At 42.4% G+C, this 21,935-nt stretch overlaps 1 protein-coding gene across 2 annotated transcripts in view; it reads right to left on the reverse strand.

Annotated features, from left to right (window-relative positions):
- LOC143288980 (UDP-glucose:glycoprotein glucosyltransferase 1-like) overlaps positions 1-21,935 on the reverse strand; it is a 93,737-nt gene that overhangs the window by 11,017 nt on the left and 60,785 nt on the right. For both annotated transcript variants that reach the window (XM_076597702.1, XM_076597701.1), the window contains 10 exons: positions 18,192-18,243; positions 16,961-17,067; positions 15,702-15,787; positions 14,842-14,926; positions 13,111-13,196; positions 11,939-12,031; positions 9,687-9,771; positions 7,475-7,584; positions 3,485-3,557; positions 1,336-1,439 (listed from right to left, as the gene is read on the reverse strand). In XM_076597702.1, the coding sequence (XP_076453817.1) occupies positions 1,336-1,439; positions 3,485-3,557; positions 7,475-7,584; positions 9,687-9,771; positions 11,939-12,031; positions 13,111-13,196; positions 14,842-14,926; positions 15,702-15,787; positions 16,961-17,067; positions 18,192-18,243 (881 nt within the window). The remainder of the gene's footprint in view (positions 1-1,335; positions 1,440-3,484; positions 3,558-7,474; positions 7,585-9,686; positions 9,772-11,938; positions 12,032-13,110; positions 13,197-14,841; positions 14,927-15,701; positions 15,788-16,960; positions 17,068-18,191; positions 18,244-21,935) is intronic.

The following is a 21,935-nucleotide window of genomic DNA, read 5'->3' on the forward strand; positions in this document are numbered from 1 at the left end:
AAGCGCACCTGCACTTTTATTGTGGCTGAAAATGCCTTTGTTTGAGTACAACGCATGCCAGCGTACAGTCCCCCTTCTTGCTCGTTCACTCGACAAGATGGCGTCTCCGTCAACTTCGGCAAGTGCTGTGGCTCAAAGTCGAATGCAAACAGATTCTATAGTGGATATCCACTGTGCATACGTGTTTGCCCATTCAGTTGCTACAATCAGGAAGTGTCTATGGTTACAAAAGACCACACTTGCAAAAATTTCTGTTGTATGAGAAAAACTCACTCCCTTTATGAACCCTCATGCTTTCCGTACATGGTGGAACAGTTACCTTCCGATTATGGAAACTGTTACCTAATCACAATTTTGCATGTTCCATAGTTATCATTCTGTATAATAGTTTCAGTTTTAGTTTCAGTTTCAGTAGCTCAAGGAGGCGTCACTGCGTTCGGACAAATCCATATACGCTACACCACATCTGCCAAGCGGATGCCTGACCAGCAGCGTAACCCAACGCGCTTAGTCAGGCCTTGAGAAAAAATAATAGTACTTACTTTGTACTAGCAGGTCTTTATTTATTTTTTATATTTATTTATTTATTTATTTATTTTTTAATAATTTTTATTGTTGTTGTCTTTACAATGTGATTAACTACAAGCTTACTTTTCCAATAATGTAGAAGTGGTCTACTCATTGATCCTTATTATGATATCATAATGCTACCACTCGCTTTCGCACTCAACCTTGATGCCACTACTGTAATAGCTGACATAACTGATGCTGTTGCTATGTTACAGCTGGTCTCTTTTATTATTAGTGTCATCTGAAATCATCATGATTACTGCAATCAATAATGTGTAAAACAGTGACTGACTGACTGACTGGACAATTTTTTTTTTTTTTTATCACTTTTTATTTTGTTTTGTCTTTCTCTAGTGGATGCTACTGTTTGTTTTATTTTGTTGGTTTCATACTGTTCTCTGTATTGTATAAATGTCTTTGCAAATTTTTTTTTTTAAAGTTAACTCTCTCCATACGAACGGCGAAAGAGACGACGTTAACAGCGTTTCACCCCAGTTACCATCATCAAAATATTGCAAGCGGAAGGCTCTTATAATGAAGAGGTGAATGTTGACAAAGAATACCACAATTCTGAAGACGGAAGCTAAAGGTTGGGGTCATTCAGACACCCACTGGACATCCGAGGGGTCTGTGTAGAGGAGAAGAGAGGACTGGCCGTACTGAGTGAGTTAAAAAAAACAAAAACAAAAACAAAACAAAACAACACACACTGCACAGAACCCAAGTCTTCAAACCCCATGCCCCTCTCGACAGCCTGTCACTCACCTAAAGCCGTCCATTTCTTTGCGACTGTCGCAGAAAGGTGTGTAGCCATACGGCGCCCCACCAAGGTTAAGGTCGTGCAGCTCCTGTAGGTCTGCCCTCACAATCTGTGTGACACGTCATCATATCCATGACACAATCTGTGTGACACGTCATCATATCCATGACACAATCTGTGTGACACGTCATCATATCCATGACACAATCTGTGTGACACGTCATCATATCCATGACACAATCTGTGTGACACGTCATCATATCCATGACACAATCTGTGCGACACACATCATATCCATTCCATGACACAATCTGTGTGACACATCATCATATCCATGACACAATCGGTGTGACACGTCATCATATCCATGACACAATCGGTGTGACACGTCATCATATCCATGACACAATCTGTGCGACACGTCATCATATCCATGACACAATCGGTGTGACACACATTATATCCATGACACAATCTGTGTGACACGTCATCATATCCATGACCACAATCTGTGTGACACGTCATCATATCCATGACCACAATCTGTGTGACACGTCATCATATCCATGACACAATCTGTGTGACACATCATATCCATGACACAATCTGTGTGACACGTCATCATTTCCATGACACAATCTGTGTGACACGTCATCATATCCATGACCACAATCTGTGTGACACGTCATCATTTCCATGACACAATCTGTGTGACACGTCATCATATCCATGACCACAATCTGTGTGACACGTCATCATATCCATGACACAACCTGTGTGACACGTCATCATATCCATGACACAATCTGTGCGACACGTCATCATATCCATGACACAATCTGTGTGACGCACATCATATCCATGACACAATCTGCGTGACACATCATCATATCCATGACACAATCCGTGTGACACGTCATCATATCCATGACACAATCTGTGTGACACGTCATCATATCCATTCCATGACACAATCTGTGTGACACGTCATCATATCCATGACACAATCTGTGTGACATGTCATCATATCCATTCCATGACACAATCTGTGTGACACGTCATCATATCCATGACACAATCTGTGTGACACATCATCATATCCATGACACAATCTGTGTGACACGTCATCATATCCATGACACAATCTGTGTGACACATCATCATATCCATGACACAATCTGTGTGACACGTCATCATATCCATGACACAATCTGTGTGACACATCATCATATCCATGACACAATCTGTGTGACACACATCATATCCATTCCATGACACAATCTGTGTGACACGTCATCATATCCATGACACAATCTGTGTGACACATCATCATATCCATTCCATGACACAATCTGTGTGACACATCATCATATCCATGACACAATCTGTGTGACACGTCATCATATCCATTCCATGACACAATCTGTGTGACACGTCATCATATCCATGACACAATCTGTGTGACACGTCATCATATCCATGACACAATCTGTGTGACACATCATCATATCCATGACACAATCTGTGTGACACGTCATCATATCCATTCCATGACACAATCTGTGTGACACGTCATCATATCCATGACACAATCTGTGTGACATGTCATCATATCCATTCCATGACACAATCTGTGTGACACGTCATCATATTCATGACACAATCTGTGTGCACGTCATCATATCCATGACACAATCTGTGTGACACGTCATCATATCCATGACACAATCTGTGTGACATGTCATCATATCCATGACACAATCTGTGTGACACGTCATCATATCCATGACACAATCTGTGTGACACGTCATCATATCCATGACACAATCTGTGTGACACGTCATCATATCCATGACACAGGGGAGGAATGGAACTGGTGAAGGGGAGAAGAGTGATCTGGACACACTGCCCCCCTCCCCCCCCCCACAGCCCCCCATCGTACCCCCCCCCCCACACACACACACACACACACTCACACCATATGAAAACTCACACAGACACATACTCAGACACATACAGACACAGATACAGACACACACACACTGAGGCACAGACACACACACAGACACACACACACACAAAGCAAGATAAAACGACCTACAAAAAAAAAAAAAAAAAAAAAAACACAACACAAATCACACTGAAGAGACTGACCTGGTCAGCGTCCACAAAGATGATTTTCTTGACGTCCAGAGGAAACAGCACGTCCAGAAACAGAATCTTGTACCTGGCACACACACAAAAATGGGCAGCTGGAGACAATACAGGGGCTATAAAAACAACAACAACAAGACATTGAGAAAGATCAGTTTCAGTTTCAGTAGCTCAAGGAGGCGTCACTGCCTTCGGACAAATCCATATACCGCTACACCACATCTGCCAAGCAGATGCCTGACCGACCAACAGCGTGTGACCCAACGCGCTTAGTCAGGCCTTGAGAAAAAAAAGAAGTAAATAAATAATAGATAAATACATAAAAAAAAGTCAAGAACTACTACCAATAATAACAATATGTATATAAGGCGCAAAAACTTGATGAAGTCAACTATAAGCATACAAACAAATATAAAAAAAATAAATAAAAATAAACAAATAAATAAATAATAATATTTAAAAAATAAATAAATAAAAATTTTTTTTTTAAATTAATAATAAACAAATAAATAAAAAAAAAAAAAAAAAAAAAAAAAAAAGACAACAATGATGATAAATAAGCAAATAAATGTAAAAAATGCAGACACACATTCACACACACACATACACACACATATGCATAGCAGATATGCACCAAACATGCAGTTTCACAGATTTGAAAGCACAGTCAAATACACATAAACGTACATGAGCCCCAACACACACACACACACACATTACCCTGCACGCCCACTACCCCCCTCCTCCACACACTCATTTCTAGGCTATGTATATGGAAAGAGACTGTACACATGAGTAACTATGCATGGCTAAGAAATAGCCGCAGAAATGGGGTAATTCAACAGGACTACGGGAGGGGACCTCTAACCAGGGCGCAATAGCCGAGTGGTTAAAGCGTTGGACTTTCAATCTGAGGGTCCCGGGTTCGAATCACGGTGACGGCGCCTGGTGGGTAAAGGGTGGAGATTTTTCCGATCTCCCAGGTCAACATGTGTGCAGACCTGCTCAGTGCCTGAACCCCCTTCGTGTGTATACGCACGCAGAAGATCAGATACGCACGTTAAAGATCCCGTTATCCATGTCAGCGTTCGGTGGGTTATGGAAATAAGAATATACCCAGCATGCACACCCCCAAAAACGGAGTATGGCTGCCTACATGGCAGGGTAAATAAAAAAAACAACAACAAAAAGAACAACAACTGTCATACACATATAATGTTACATGTTTGTCTGAATGTGTATGTGTGCGTGCCTGAACTCTGATCGAATGACACAGAAAACGAATGATGAGCCCCCATTGGCAGCCGTCAGTCGGCTCTACCCAGGTAGGCAGCCTGTTGTGCAAACGACCCCCGTGTTTGTAAAGCGCTTGGAGCTTGCTCTCCGACCGAGGATAGGCACTATGTAAGTATCCATATCAATCAATCAATCAACCAGCAGCAGTTAAGATGACCAAGCCATACATACGTCCAACACCTTCACCGTTTATCCACCACACTCTCTTGGCCCCGTGTGTGCAAAGGAAGCGAGTCTGTATGATAACCCCCGACTCCTTTCCCCCCAACACGCTTGTGTGTAGGTAGGAATGCTGTTTCTTCTCCTAGTGGTGAAGCTTGTCTGTCTGTGTGTCTGTCCGTGCGCAAGCATACTGCTCAAGGAGGAAGGTTGGCCGAGTGGTTAAGACCGCTTATCTGCCAATACACTGTCCCTGAGGGTGTTGGGGGGTTCGAATCCCACTCTCCCCCTTTCTCCAGCGTCTGACTGGAAAACCAAACTGAGCGTCCAGTCATTCGGATGAGACGATAAACTGAAGTCCCGTGCGCAGGAGGAGACTACTACACATCTCCTACGAGGAGCACAAGACCAATGACTATGTGCGGAACCTGGTCAGCAACCTTGTAGGGCCCCAAGAACCACTGCTGGCGACTGTCAAACGACAGAAGATGGCATGGTTTGGTCACGTCATACGACATAACACCCTCTCCAAAACCATCCTGCAAGGGACTGTAGAGGGAGGGCGCAGACAGGGGTGGCAGACAAAGAGCTGGTTCAACAACGTCAAGGAATGGACCAAAATGACGATGCCAGATCTCCTCACGACAGCTGCCAACAGAACGGCGTGGCGAGCTGACATCTTCCTCATGTCCCCCCAATGACCCCAGCGGTCGAGGGAATGAGTGAGTGAGTGAGCCGTGCGCAGCACACGCTTGGCGCACTGGCAAAGAACCTGTGGCAACGAAAGATCCTGCAGCAAAATTCTGTCGAAGAAATCCACTCTGACAGGAACACACATGTATATCATATGCATGCACTCAGGGCCTGACTAAGAGCATCTGCCTAGCAGATGTGATGTGGCGCTCGAATGTGGAGTGATAGCTTTGAGGTAAGCCAGAGAATCTGAGCGCGCTGGTTCGAATCACGGCTCAGCCGCCGATATTTTCCACCCCTCCACTAGACCTTGAGTGGTGGTCTGGACACTAGTCATTCGGATGAGGCGATAAACCAAGGTCCTGTGTGCAGCATGCACTTAGCGCATGTAAAAGAACCCATGGCAACAAAAAGGTTGTTCCTGGCAAAATTCTGTAGAAAAATCCACTTCGATAGGAAAAAACAAATAAAACTGCAAGCAGGAAAATATACAAAAAAAAAAAAAAAAAAAAAAAAGGGTGGCGCTGTAGTATAGCGACGCGCTCTCCCTGGGGAGAGCAGCCCGAATTTCACACAGAGAAATCTGTTGTGATAAAAAGAGAAATACAAATACAAATATATGGATTTATCTGAAGGCAGTGACACCTCCTTGAGAAAGTGAAACTGAAACTAGCGGTCAAGCTAAGCTTGTCCATGTGTCTGTCTGTGTGTATGCATACTGTTTTCTTCTTCTTGCAATAAAACTTGTCTGTGTGTCTGTATGTGTATAAGTATATTGGGGTTTTTTCTCCTAGTGATAAAGCTTGTCTGTATGTCTGTGTATGTATAATGTGCCCCCCCACCCCACCCACCCACCCCTCGTGGTAAAGCCTGTCCATGTTTGCATGTGTATAGGAAATTTTCTTCCTAAAATTACTTTTAAGTAACATACTTACCATGACCCAACTAGTGCAGACTCCGGCAGGGGTCTGACATTCCTGTCCTGTGCAAACTACTACCCGCCTATGGCGAAGAAAACAAAAGGATGTATGGCCGATAACCTCCCGGAAGTAGGTTACCTCCCCTGTGCATCCCTGACTAGCGCCCTCTTTTTCCGGCAGCCATCTTGACTCCTGCTCCTGTGATCTGCAAACGGCTTAGTTTTTTTCCCGTATTTTCTGTCTGTCAATCGATTCTTTGGCGCTCTCGTTTTGTGTCTGATGATGAATCACAATAGGTCGCAAAACTACTTGTATTGTGTTTGTATTTTGTATTTCTTTTTATCACAATAGATTTCTCTGTGTGAAATTCGGGCTGCTCTCCCCAGGGAGAGCGCGTCACTATACTACAGCGCCACCCATTTTTTTTGTATTTTTCCTGCGTGCAGTTTTATTTGTTTTTCCTATCGAAGTGGATTTTTCTACAGAATTTTGCCAGGAACAACCCTTTTGTTGCTGTGGGTTCTTTTACGTGCGCTAAGTGCGTGCTGCACACGGGACCTCGGTTTATCGTCTCATCCGAATGACTAGCATCCAGACCACCACTCAAGATCTAGTGGAGGGATGAAAATATCGGCGGCTGAGCCGTGATTGGAACCAGCGCGCTCAGATTCTCTCGCTTCCTAGGCGGACGCGTTACCTCTAGACCATCACTCCATGCATCGAGCTCATATTAAGATGCGATCACAATCGACCAGCGGACACAGTGATTACTTAGAAAAATCGTATTGGCACTTTCTTTCAAAATATATTGTCATTTTCTTTTTCTCCTGGTGGTAAAGCTTGTTGGCATGTCGGTCTGTGTGCATGTATATCGTGGTTGTTTGTCTTCCCCCCCCCCCCCCAACGGTGGAATGCAACTCACCCCCAGATGATGCGCTGTTTCTCCTTCTGCTGGTTCAGCCATCGCGGCCACTTGTACTGCACCAGCTCGTACTCGAACCCGTACTGCTTGGCCATGTGGGGTATGAAGTCCTGAAACAAAAAAAAACAAAAAATCCACAATTCCTGAGAATTATCAACTGTTACATACTGCTTAACATATTGCTGCCTGGACTCGTCCTCAGAGAGAAAAGATCTGAGCACATCACTCTCTTTTGAAACACCTCCACTGGCTCCCTGTCTCACACAGAATAAAGTACAAGAGCTGCCGGACTCGTCCTCAGAAAGAAAAGATCTGAGCACATCACTCCTCTTTTGAAACACCTCCACTGGCTCCCTGTCTCACACAGAATAAAGTACAAGATCAGCACTCTATGTTATAAATGTATTCACAAAACTGCCCCTTCCTATCTCTGCGGCTGCCTTCACCTCTACACTCAATCTCGCTCACTACGATCGGCGTCGGATCCACTTTGTTTACGCATACCCAGATTCAAACACTCCACTGTTGGCTGCCGTTCTTTCTCTGTCTCTGGACCCTGCGATTGGAATGAACTTCCTCTTTTGATTCGTCAAGTCTCCACTCTCAGCTCTTTCAAGTCTGGCCTTAAAACCCACCTCTTCCCAAAATAGCCTCCCTTGCCTGCCTCTTCCTTGTCTTCAGTTTCTCTAGTTTTAGAGTTATGCATGCGTGTGAATGACTGGTGCGAAAGCGGTTTGATTTGTCTCTGCACAAGATTCAGCGCTATATAAATACCATTATTATTATTATTATAAACAGAAACAAAGCAAATGCCTGGGGAATACAGTCTGCTATGGGCTGTTGCTTCTGTTATTGTTTGTAGAAGCAGTAGCACTTGCGCTGGTGGTAGCAGTAGTAGCAGCAGTAGAGGTAATAGCAGGATATAGCTGTAGCAGCAGTAAGTAGCAGCAGCAGCAGCTGTAGTAGTAGCGGCAACAGGAGCTGTAGTTTTAGCAGCAGAAACAGCAACAGCAATAGTAGTAGTCGTACCATTATAATCATTCTTCAACATCATCATTCATTGCATGCTGGGTATGTTCTCGTTTCCTCAACCCATCAAATGCTGACATGGATTACAGGATCTTTAACAGGTGTATTTGATCTTGTGCACACATAATCGCATGAAGCAGGTTCAGGCTCTAGAAGGTCTGCGCATATGTTGAGCTGGGAGATCAGAAAAATCTCCACCCTTTACCCACCAGGCGCCGTTACCGAAACTTGAATCTGGGATCCTCAGACTGAAAGTTCAACGCTTTAACCACTAGGCTATTGCACATCTGAGGGTCCCAGGTTCGAATCTCGGTGACGGCGCCTGGTGGGTAAAGGGTGGAGATTTTTCCGATCTCCCAGGTCAGCATATGTGCAGACCTGCCAGTGCCTGAACCCCCTTTGTGTGTATATGCACTCAGATCAAATACGCACATTAACGATCCTGTAATCCATGTCAGCGTTTGGTGGGTTATGGAAACAAGAACACACCCAGCATGCACACCCCCAAAAACAGAGTATAGCTGCCTACATGGCGGGGTAAATAAACAAAATCATACACATAAAATGTTAGACGTTACATGCTTGTGTGAGCGTGTAGGTGTGTGTGCCTGAAATCTGATTGAATGACACAGGAAACGAATGATGAGCACCAAGCGGCAGCCGTCAGTCGGCTCTAACCAGGTAGGCAGCCTGTTGTGTAAATGACCCCCGTGTTTGTACAGCACTTAGAGCTTGGTCTCCGAGGATATGTGCTATATAAGTATTTGTAAAGCACTTAGAGCTTGGTCTCCGAGGATAGGCGGTATATAAGTATTTGTAAAGCACTTAGAGCTTGGTCTCCAAGGATAGGCGCTATATAAGTATTTGTAAAGCACTTAGAGCTTGGCCTCCGAGGATAGGCGGTATATAAGTATTTGTAAAGCACTTAGAGCTTGGTCTCCAAGGATAGGCGGTATATAAGTATTTGTAAAGCACTTAGAGCTTGGTCTCCAAGGATAGGCGTTATATAAGTATTTGTAAAGCACTTAGAGCTTGGCCTCCGAGGATAGGCGGTATATAAGTATCCACCTTTGCCCACAGACGCCGTGACCAGGATCCAAACCCTGGACCCTCATACTGACAGTCCAATGCTTTAAAAAAAAAAAAAAAAAAAAAAAAAAAAAAAGGAGTTACGCCACTTCACCTTGAAGGTAGGGGACAGGTAGTTCTTCAGGAACCAGAACTTGACCTTGGACTGGGTGTTCTTCAACACGCTCAACATCATGATTCTGAAACAAACAACCACAAACCAGTCAACTCTCTACTCTTAACTCTCCATTGTCTGGTCTGCCAGTGCCTGCTTCATCCATTCAGTCTCTTCCAGCGCATACAAAACTCCGCTGCCCGACTCTGTCCTCAGAAAGAAAAGATCTGAGCACATCACTCCTCTTTTGCAACACCTCCACTGGCTCCCTGTCTCACACAGAATAAAGTACAAGATCAGACTGTTATAAATGTATTCACAAATCTGTCCCTTCCTATCTCTGCGGCTGCCTTCACCTCTGCACTCCATCTCGCTCACTACGATCGGCTTCGGATCCACTCTGTTTACGCATACCCAGATTCAAACACTCCACTGTTGGCCGCCATTCCTTCTCTGTCTCTGGACCTTGCATTTGGAATGAACTTCCTCTTTCACTTCGTCAAATCTCCACACTCAGCTCTTTCAAGTCTGGTCTTAAAACCCTCGTCTTCCCAAAATAGCCTCCCTTCCCTGCCTCTTCCTTGTCTTCAGTTTCTCTAGTTTTAGAGTTATGCATGCGTGTGAATGACTGGTGCGAAAGCGCTTTGATTTGTCTCTGCACAAGATTCAGTGCCAAATAAATACCATTATTATTATTATTGTGCACACACGCACACGAACACACACACTTGCCTAAAACATACACGCCGCACATACACAGCAAGACTACAGATACTACAGCAAAGACACACAGCACAACGCCCTTATTTTACACAACACACCTGTATATTACCATATCGTTTTATTCTTCTTCATCTGTTTTTCTTCTTTTCCAACCCAATCAAATCAAAACATTTACAATCAAACAGATATTGACTTTGAACATAACATAAAGTCAAATCTAATCTGCCATATGTATGGGAAGTCAGTAAAATCTCCACCCTTTCACGCACCAGGACGCACGGGAAAAGCCTGAAGCTGGATCCAGACTGAAAGTTCAACGTTAACCAAGCATGCACAGGGGTACCAGTTAATCCGGATGACAGGCGTGGTGAAGGTGGGATTTCTTCCATTCCTCCCAGGACAGCAAATGGCAGTACCTGATTGCCAACCCCCTTTTGTTTTACACTTCAAATACCAATTGACCCTGTAATCCATTGAACGTTTGATGGTTTGATACCAAGTACACACAGATATGCCCGTCCAACATAACAGATAAGACTACATCTAAAATAAACAAAACACACATACAGCAAAGTTAGATCTTACAATGCATATGCATGAACGTGTGGTCTGTCGCCTGACACATAATACACAGAACAAGACTACACCATCAGCCGTCATCGCACAACCAGTACACCTTTGAACAGAACGTGTTTGTAAGCATTGGGAGCTTGGCTGATGATATAGTCTATCAGTAATGTTTGCTGAGCACACACTGTTCCGAAAAGCTAATTATTGTACACCAGAGCTGGCCCCTGAGGATACAAAATATTTTAGACCAACATCCTCCGATCCAAATGAATGTGACATCAACAGCACCAGTCATAATAATGTTGTCAGACGCTACCTTGGTCTCCAGCTACGAATAAGTAATTTGTAGACAAAGCTCCTCACAGACGAGCTGATAAATATGTACCTAGGTTCACATCCATACGATAAACATTGTGACCTTCAAGCTGGTCCCAGATGAGCAAAATATAAATGTAACGTTTAGAGCTTGCTCCATGATCAGCATGATTACAATCACCAGCACACCAGTCTAACACCGTACCACCACTGGCCCCACTGACACAACCTCTCAATAATAACGATAAAAAAACAAAAAAAAAAACACACAGTTAACCCACCTTCACCTAACGTAGGGCAGTACCTTCAACAAACTACCTTACGATAACTCTCACACGTCACACATGACCTGAAACAAACAACACAACCAGTCTAACCTCTACCACCCACGTGTTTGCCTGCTCAACATCATCTCTTCATACATAAACACTCGATCACAAGAACGCTGACACACACAGCCCAGTAACACCGTTTCACCACACTGGCCCACTGACACAACACACTCCACTACGTAAACTCCGTCTACAATGAATAGTGACAAATCACACAGCCCATCTAACACTCGATTCATCAACAGTCGCCATGGGCTTTTTAAAAACCCACCTCTTCCCAAAAAGCCCTCCCTGAGTATGGGGGGGTCTTACCTGAGGAATCGTTCGTACAGGTGACCGGAGGCCAAAGAGAAGATGTTGAGCGTGTTGTCCTTGTCCTCTTCTCCCTTCTGGCCGGAAAAGGAACTGACACACACACACACACACACACAATGATTATCAATCATAATGATCATCCTAATACCATCATCCTAATGTTCATAATCGTAAAAATATCTTTTTTTTTCATTCGTAAAAATATCATTTTTTTCATTCATAATCATCCTCACAAGAATAACCATAATGATACCATCATTATCACAACAAACAGCGACAATAGAAACAACAATAATAATATAATCAATAATGATGATCATCATGATAACAACAACAATAATATTATCATCATGAAAATAACCATTCATAATAACAATGATAATACCAAAATAAATCAATAATAATAACAACAATTCATGACAGTCAGTCGTGTCCGACCGTGACCATCACAACAGCAGAGAAGGCTCTCTGCTGTCCCGACTATCTGGGCCAGAATCTGATTATAGTGGAGAGTGTCTTGCCCCAAGGTACAATCCCCCACTCTCTCGGCCAAAAGGGTCTCAGGACAGTCAGTTTTGGGGATGTTTCCCAAAAGGCCAACTAGCCCCCCCAAGACTGCAGCACTAAGAGCCAGTGCAATCTTGCCTCCTAGTTTCAGAGACATAGTCCTTCACAAAAGACTAGGCTGTAAAATCTGACTTTCCACTGATATAACAGTAATAATGAATACTTCATTCAGCACAGTTTCCCCAAACAGAGACCCCAAAGTGCTGTACACGTGCCAAAGAAAAACATGAAACTGTGGCACACCCCAATAACTCTTCAAAAAGAAGAAGAAGAAGAAGGAGAAGAAGAAGAAGAAGATGAAGAAGAAGAAGGAGAAGAAGAAGAAGAAGAGGAAGAAGAAGAAGGAGAAGAAGAAGAAGAAGAAGAAGGAAGAAGGAAGAAGAAGAAGAAGAAGAAGAAGAGGAAGAAGAAGAAGAGGAAGAAGAAGAAGAAGAAGAAGAGAAGAAGAAGAAGAAGAAGAAGGAGAAGAAGGAGAAGGAAGAAGAAGGAAGAAGAAGAAGAAGAAGATCAACAACAACAAAACCAAAACCAAGAACAAGAACTAGAAGAAGAAGCTGCCGACAAAGACGAAGACGAAGCAGAAGACCAAACAGCTGCCTGACCTGGAGATGGAGTTCCACAGACCCTGCGACTCCTCGCTGTCGTCCTGAAGGAGCTTCTCGCTCTTCTTCTCCGGCTTCTTGGCCACCTGCACACAACAGTCACACACACCCTGTCTCTGGGCCCACATCTTCTACAGCTCCACCATTCATTGCTCTCTTTACAGCGCCTGCTTGGCGATCTCTTGCTACACACACACGTCGCTGTCCAGTGGATCCCTGCCCACTGTGGTCTGGCAGGAAACGAGGAGGCGGACAGACTGGCCAAGTCTGGCAGCAGACTGGAGCAGACAAACCAGCCAGTCTCATACAGGGAGGCAAAAACTCTGGTCAAACGAAAATTCAAAAACATATTCCAGCAACAACATAGCCATCCACCTGATGACCAGACGCCTCACCTGCAGCGATTCCAGCAGACAATCGTATTCCAACTACGCACGGGGCACTGCCGCCTGCGAGACCACATGTACCGAATAAAGCTGTCACACACTCCTGACTGCCCGTGTAAGACAGGCCCACAAACCCCGGAGCACATCCTGCAGTCCTGCCCCCTGTATCAAGATGCACGGACGCAGCAGTGGCCCTATGGAGCCACACTGGCAAAAAAGCTCTGGGGCACCAAAGAAGAAGATCTCATCAAGATCATCACCTTCATCTCCAGCATAGGACTGCAAGTCTGAGACCATGATCACGGGGAACGCAGAAGAAGAAGAAGAATTGCTCTCTTCAGCGGCTTTCCTTCCACTTTCAGTTTTTAAGGAAAGAGAGTGGCAGAATACATTAAGACTAGACAAAAAAAAAAAAAAAAAAAGTAACTGAAAGCTGCAGGAAAGAGAGAGAGAGGAGACATTTTGTGATGGCCTAGAGGTAACGCGTCCGCCAATGAAGCCAGAGAATCTGAGCGCACTGGTTCGAATCACGGTACAGTCGCCAATATTTCTTCCCCTCCTCCACTAGTCATTCGGATGAGACGATAAACCCAGGTCCCGTGTGCAGCATGCACTTAGCGCACGTAAAAGAACCCACGGCAACAAAAGGTTTGTTCCTGGTAAAATTCTGTCGAAAAATCCACTTCGATAGGAAAAACAAATTTAAAAAAAACTGCACGCAGTAAAAAATACCCAAAAAATGGGTGGCGCAGTAGTGTAGTGACGCGCGCTCCCTGGGGAGAGCAGCCTGAATTTCACACAGAGGAATCTGTTGTGACGAAAAAGAGAAATACAAATACAAATATTATGAAAGTGTATGAATAATACTCCAGTATTCAAACAAAAAACATATAGCCTGCAGTCGGATCACTGCACTGAATACACACACACACACACACACACAGAGCCACACACACACACTCACACACACACACTAACACACACACAAAGCCACACACACACACACTCACACACACACACACACACACACACACACACACACACACACACACACACACTCACACACACACACACTCACATATACACACACAGAGCCACACACACACACACACACACACACAGAAGGCAGTCAGTCAGACAAAAGAGATACACAAAGAGTAATAACACAAAGACACACACACACAGACAGGCAGAGACGACGACATATACATACAAAGAACGAAAAGAGCGTGGGGCTTGTGTTGACGCCTGAACACGTACATCATCTGAACCTATTCTCGTAAAAACGTGTAGTTGTATATATTTCCCCCCCCCTGCTTTATTTATTAGTGCCGGCCCCACTGACCTTGATCCTGATGATTTTGCTCTTGAAAGAGGTCATGGCCACGATGACCTCGGAGGAGTTGACTGGCGTGTCTGTACGCTCATGACTGCACAAAAAAACAACCCCACATCAATCTGTGTTATTCACTTTCATGTGTTACACGACGAGTTGCCCTGAGGACGATGCGGCGAGCGTCCTTGATCAGTGCGTCCGGCAGAAGAACGATCACTGTGCGTCATTTCGGGGGGGGAGGGCGGAACCTGCCTCCTGTCCGGGCGTCAACTTTTCCCTTTTTTGTTTCTTCTTCTTCTTCTTTTTTTTTTTTTTTAATTTTTTTAAATTTTCATGTGAAACTGTGTACAACTTTTACAACACTTAGCCTTAAAGTTGTATCTTTTATTGTAAAGCGCAGTGAGCCCCATCTGAGATGGGGGTGCGCACTATGTAAGCCTACATTTTTATTTGTTATTATTATCATTAAACAGAGTCAAATCACAATAAATCACTGTAATGCAACAAGGACAATGCAAGTAACAAACCTAGCAATGAAGGTGATAACATATCATCTCCTGACGATAGTGCTTATGAAATCTTCACACACACACACACACACACACACACACTCACTCACAAAAAAAACCCACACTAACACAGACACAGACAGACAGACACACACACACACACACAAAGACACCCCCACCCCCCACACACACTCGCACACAAACATACACATGCACACAAACACACACACCTCTGGACACACACACACACACAAAGACAGACAACACACACACATTCCCCCCCCCCCCACCCCCGACACACACACTCACGCACACACACAAACACACAAACCTCTAGACACACACACACACAGTACTGACCTCTGGATGTCATAGATGTCCTGGGAACGGCCCTCTCGCAGACGCAGCTGCCACAGCCCTGGGCTGGCCTTCAGTTGAAAGTAACCCTGGGCACAGCAAACCACTGCTGTATCGTACTGTACACCACTGTGTTCTATTGTGTTGTGTTGTGTTGTGTTGTGTTGTGTTGTGTTGTACTGTACTTTACTATGCTGTATTATTCTGTACTCCACTGTGTTCTATTGTGTTGTGTTGTACTGTACTTTACTATGTTGTATTGTACTGTACTCCACTGTGTTCTATTGTGTTGTACTGTGTTGTGTTGTACTGTACTACACTGTGTTCTATTGTGTTGTACTGTGTTGTGTTGTATTGTACTTTACTATGTTGTATTGTTCTGTACTCCACTGTGTTCTATTGTGTTGTACTGTGTTGTGTTGTGTTGTACTTTACTATGTTGTATTGTCCTGTACTACACTGTGTTCTATTGTGTTGTACTGTGTTGTGTTGTGTTGTACTTTACTATGTTGTATTGTTCTGTACTACACTGTGTTCTATTGTGTTGTACTGTGTTGTGTTGTATTGTACTTTACTATGTTGTATTGTACTGTACTCCACTGTGTTCTATTGTGCTGTACTGTGTTGTGTTGTATTGTACTTTACTATGTTGTATTGCATTGTACTCCACTGTGTTCTATTGTGCTGTACTGTGTTGTGTTGTGTTGTACTTTACTATGTTGTATTGTTCTGTACTACACTGTGTTCTATTGTGTTGTACTGTGTTGTGTTGTGTTGTACTTTAATATGTTGTATTGTTCTGTACTACACTGTGTTCTATTGTGTTGTACTGTGTTGTGTTGTGCTGTACTTTACTATGTTGTATTGTTCTGTACTACACTGTGTTCTATTGTGTTGTACTGTGTTGTGTTGTGTTGTACTTTACTATGTTGTATTGCATTGTACTCCACTGTGTTCTATTGTGTTGTACTGTGTTGTGTTGTGTTGTACTTTACTATGTTGTATTGTTCTGTACTACACTGTGTTCTATTGTGTTGTACTGTGTTGTGTTGTACTTACTATGTTGTATTGTTCTGTACTCTGCGACGCACCCTCCCCCCCCAAACACCCCACAAACTCCCCCCACCCCTCCTCCCACCTGACAGCAGCCCCGAATTTTACACACAGAAATAAATCTGTTGTGACGAAAGAGTAGTAAATAATATATGATTATAAATCCAACATAACAGAATGGCACTGCCCCCTAAAAAAAAAGAACTGACCAGGTTGGCCATGACGATGGTGTCCACAATGGCCGGCCTGCTGGGAGTTCCCAGGATGAACTGAAGGCCGCGCGGTGGCTGCATCGTTGTAGAGTCGTAGCAGTGCCCTGGAGAAAGAGAAAAAAAAAAAAGAAAAAAAAATCATAATGAATAACAAGAGACATACAAGACTGCAAATGAGATAGAAAACTATAACGAAATGTGCACTCCCAAGCTACGTGTGTGTGTGTGTGTGTGTGTGTGTGTGTGTGTGTATGTGTAGTAGTCTTCAGTTTAACATCTTCCACTTAAAGTGATATTAGACGAATAAAAAAAAAAAGGGAGGGGCGTGGTGGTGGGAACAGTACTGGGCAGAGGGTGAAGAATAGTGTGTGTGTGTGTGTGTGTGTGTGTCCGCGCGCGCGTGTGTGCGCATGTGTGTGTGTGTGTGGTGGGGAAAGATACAGAGCACTGGAAAAAATAAAACATTAAAACGGGAGACACATAGGCACAATATAGAAGGAAACGCTAACATCAAACAACTGTAACAACTGTAACAAGTGTCCAGTTGGACTATGCAGCAAACCTTCTGCAATAGGTGTGTGTGTGTGTGTGTGTGTGTGTGTGTGTGTCTGTGTCTGTGTGTGTCTGTGTGTGCTAGTGAAAATAAACCAAATAAAAATTAAATTAAATAAATGAATTTTCTTCTCCAGTGTCTCTGTCTGGAAAAGTTTCAATCATAATCGTGTGCCTGTTATCACAAACAAAAGCAGTCTAAAAAAAACAACAGCTGCACGCAGTATCAAATTTCAGGTCGACTGCTATGTTTTCACAGCATTTTTACAAGTTCAAGAATGTCAACAAACCAGTAGAACAAAACAGAACATCGCAATAAGAATAAAGTTTAACATCAGGAAACCACAATAAACAAAAGCGAAATGAAAAAAGCGAAACGAAATTGTACAAAAACAATAAAAACAAGAATGAATGAAAAAAAAAAAGAAAAAGAAAAAAAAAAGGGATTTTAAAATGTCTTAAGTCAATGATGTAAAATATCTTAAGACAATAAGAAGTAGGTAATTAAGACGACAAAAAAATACAAATAAAAAGATTGAAAATAATAACAACATTAATAATGATAATAACAATTAGTATTTATATATTTATATAGCGCTAAACCTTCAGCAGAGACAAATCAAACAGAGTACACAGTTCAACGAACAAATCAAATCAAAAAACTCAAGTCACTGACCTTCAAGCAACAAGTACTCCAGTTCAAACCCGGCGTTTATAGATTTCTCCACCTGTGGAAACACACACACACACACACAAGCTTTAACAAAACTCAGAATAAGCGCGCATGACCTAAAGATTGAGAAAGGTAGATATTTAAATATTCCACAAGAAGACAGACTGTGCGACAAGTTTAACATCCTGGAAGACGAAATCCATCTACTTGATCACTGTATTAAATATAAAACCTTAAGGCAACAATTTTTAAAGGATATTCAAAATTCGAATAACACAGGACATATTCCCAGTCAGGTGATGCTAACAGATGATGAATATATACAAACAAGATTGGGAAAATTGGTTTATGAATGCTGCTGCAATTTACTGCATTAACTAATTGATTAATTGTGTGTTTTTTCATTCGTTCATTCATTTACCATTGCACTTGTGTCTTATAAACCTTACGGTTTCATGACAATAAAATCTATTCTATTCTATTCACACACACACAGGCGTGCAGGCATTCAAGTCAAGTCTACATTTATTCCAAAAGACCCCATGGGTGTGCACATGGAAAAAACAAACGACAACAAACAAGCAAAAGGCGAACAATGCATGGTGACAATGAATGCGGCAAGGTTACACACAGAATATAATGAAAATGTTAATCAATAAAATAATGCAGGGCTTAAAAGTATCGTCTGTATTCATAATAATAATAATAATAATGGATACTTATATAGCACACTATCCAGAAATCTGCTCTAGGTGCTTTACAAAAACGCTTCGTTAACATAAAACATTACATCTATGTTACATACACACACCAAAATGTGACCACACACACACACACACACACACACACACACACACACACACACACACACACATTGTATGTATTCATACATACAGGCATGCTTGTGGTTACAGAGATTTGTACATAAACACACTCAACAGTACAATCAACTCAATCTAGTTCAATTCAAAAGATCTACTTGCATTTTTCAAATCATAAATCTTTTTATGCGTCATTCACATGTCCAGCAACAGGTAAGTCAGTGAAATAATCATGATGAGATAACTGAATAAATGGAATACATTTCCGTGATTACTAAGTACATATCAATCATCATGTTCAAGGAAAACATTCAGGTAAGAAAAATGTCAAGGACAGCTGAAAAGTCGAAAAACTGAAACTCGACTTCTCAGGATACCTCACGTCAGAAGTAAGACCAATGGACACAGATCGTTTTCTTTTCAATCGCCAAAGACGTGGAACAAGCTCCCTGATAACCTCCGTCATTCTGATTCCCTCGCATCTTTTAAATCTCGTCTCAAAACTCACCTTTTCCCTCAGCAATAAGTTCAATTGTGGCAGGTCCACTTCCTTTCCGTTAGCTGTGCTTGACTATGTGTGTATACATATGTATGTGTACATAACTACATGCATGTATATGAATGTGTATTGTGTGTGCGTGTGATTATGTAAGTTTGTGCCTGCCTATGTGTGTGTATGAGTTAGGGTAGCTGTCAGATACACATGTATGTTAAAATGTATGTATGCAGTGTGTGTATATGTGTGTGTGTGTGTGTGTGTGTGTGTGTGTGTGTGTGTGTGTGTGTGTGTGTGTGTGTGTGTGTGTGTGGTCACATTTTGGTGTGTGTATGTAACATAGATATAATGTTTTATGTTAACAAAAGCGTTTTTGTAAAGCACCTAGAGCAGATTTCTGGATAGTGTGCTATAAAAGTATCCATTATTATTATTATTATTAAAACAGACATACAGACATATGATGTAGACAGAGACAGACAGACAAGTCTTATAATAAACATATTAAACAATATTTTCTGGCATTTGTATGCATTTATCCAAGTGCACACACTCATATAATCAATTAATTACAGATGTGTTTGTGGGTGCAACTGTGTCATCAGAATGTGTGTGAGCACTTCCATACAACATTACACAATATTACACAACACTTCCATACAACATTACACAATATTACACAACGCTTCCATACAACATGACACAATATTACACAACACTTCAAAATAAACATGACACAATATTACACAACACTTCCATACAACATTACACAATATTACACAACACTTCCATACAACATTACACAATATTACACAACACTTCCATACAACATGACACAATATTACACAACACTTCAAAATAAACATTACACAATATTACACAACACTTCCATACAACATTACACAATATTACACAACACTTCCATACAACATTACACAATATTACACAACACTTCCATACAACATGACACAATATTACACAACACTTCAAAATAAACATTACACAATATTACACAACACTTCCATACAACATTACACAATATTACACAACACTTCCATACAACATTACACAATATTACACAACACTTCCATACAACATGACACAATATTACACAACACTTCAAAATAAACATTACACAATATTACACAACACTTCCATACAACATTACACAATATTACACAACACTTCCATACAACATTACACAATATTACACAACACTTCCATACAACATGACACAATATTACACAACACTTCAAAATAAACATTACACAATATTACACAACACTTCCATACAACATTACACAATATTACACAACACTTCCATACAACATTACACAATATTACACAACACTTCCATACAACATGACACAATATTACACAACACTTCAAAATAAACATTACACAATATTACACAACACTTCCATACAACATTACACAATATTACACAACACTTCCATACAACATTACACAATATTACACAACACTTCCATACAACATGACACAATATTACACAACACTTCAAAATAAACATTACACAATATTACACAACACTTCCATACAACATTACACAATATTACACAACACTTCCATACAACATGACACAACATGACACAATACAATGCAATACATACCACAGTGCACCACACCACACCACAACACTACACCACACCACACCACACCACACCACACCACACCACACCACAACACTACACCACACCACACCACACCACAACACTACACTACACCACACCACACCACACCACAACACAACACTACACCACACCACACCACACCACAACACAACACTACACCACACCACACCACACCACAACACAACACTACACCACACCACACCACACCACAACACAACACAACACTACACCACACCACACCACACCACAACACTACACCACACCACACCACAACACCACACCACACCACACCACAACACTACACCACACCACACCACAACACTACACCACACCACACCACAACACATCAACACACACCACACCACACCACAATCAACACATCACCACACACCACACCCCAACACAATACAACACACCACAACACACCACACCCCAACACAATACAACACACCACAACACACCACACCCCAACACAATACAACACACCACAACACACCACACCCCAACACAATACAACACATCACCACACACCACACCCCAACACATCGCCACACACCACACCCCAACACAATACAACACACCACAACACACCACACCCCAACACAATACAACACATCACCACACACCACACCCCAACACATCGCCACACACCACACCCCAACACAATACAACACACCACAACACACCACACCCCAACACAATACAACACATCACCACATACCACACCCCAACACAATACAACACACCACAACACACCACACCCCAACACAATACAACA

Source organism: Babylonia areolata, chromosome 13 (assembly GCF_041734735.1).
Source record: "Babylonia areolata isolate BAREFJ2019XMU chromosome 13, ASM4173473v1, whole genome shotgun sequence".
NCBI classification, from domain to species: Eukaryota; Metazoa; Mollusca; class Gastropoda; order Neogastropoda; family Buccinidae; genus Babylonia; species Babylonia areolata.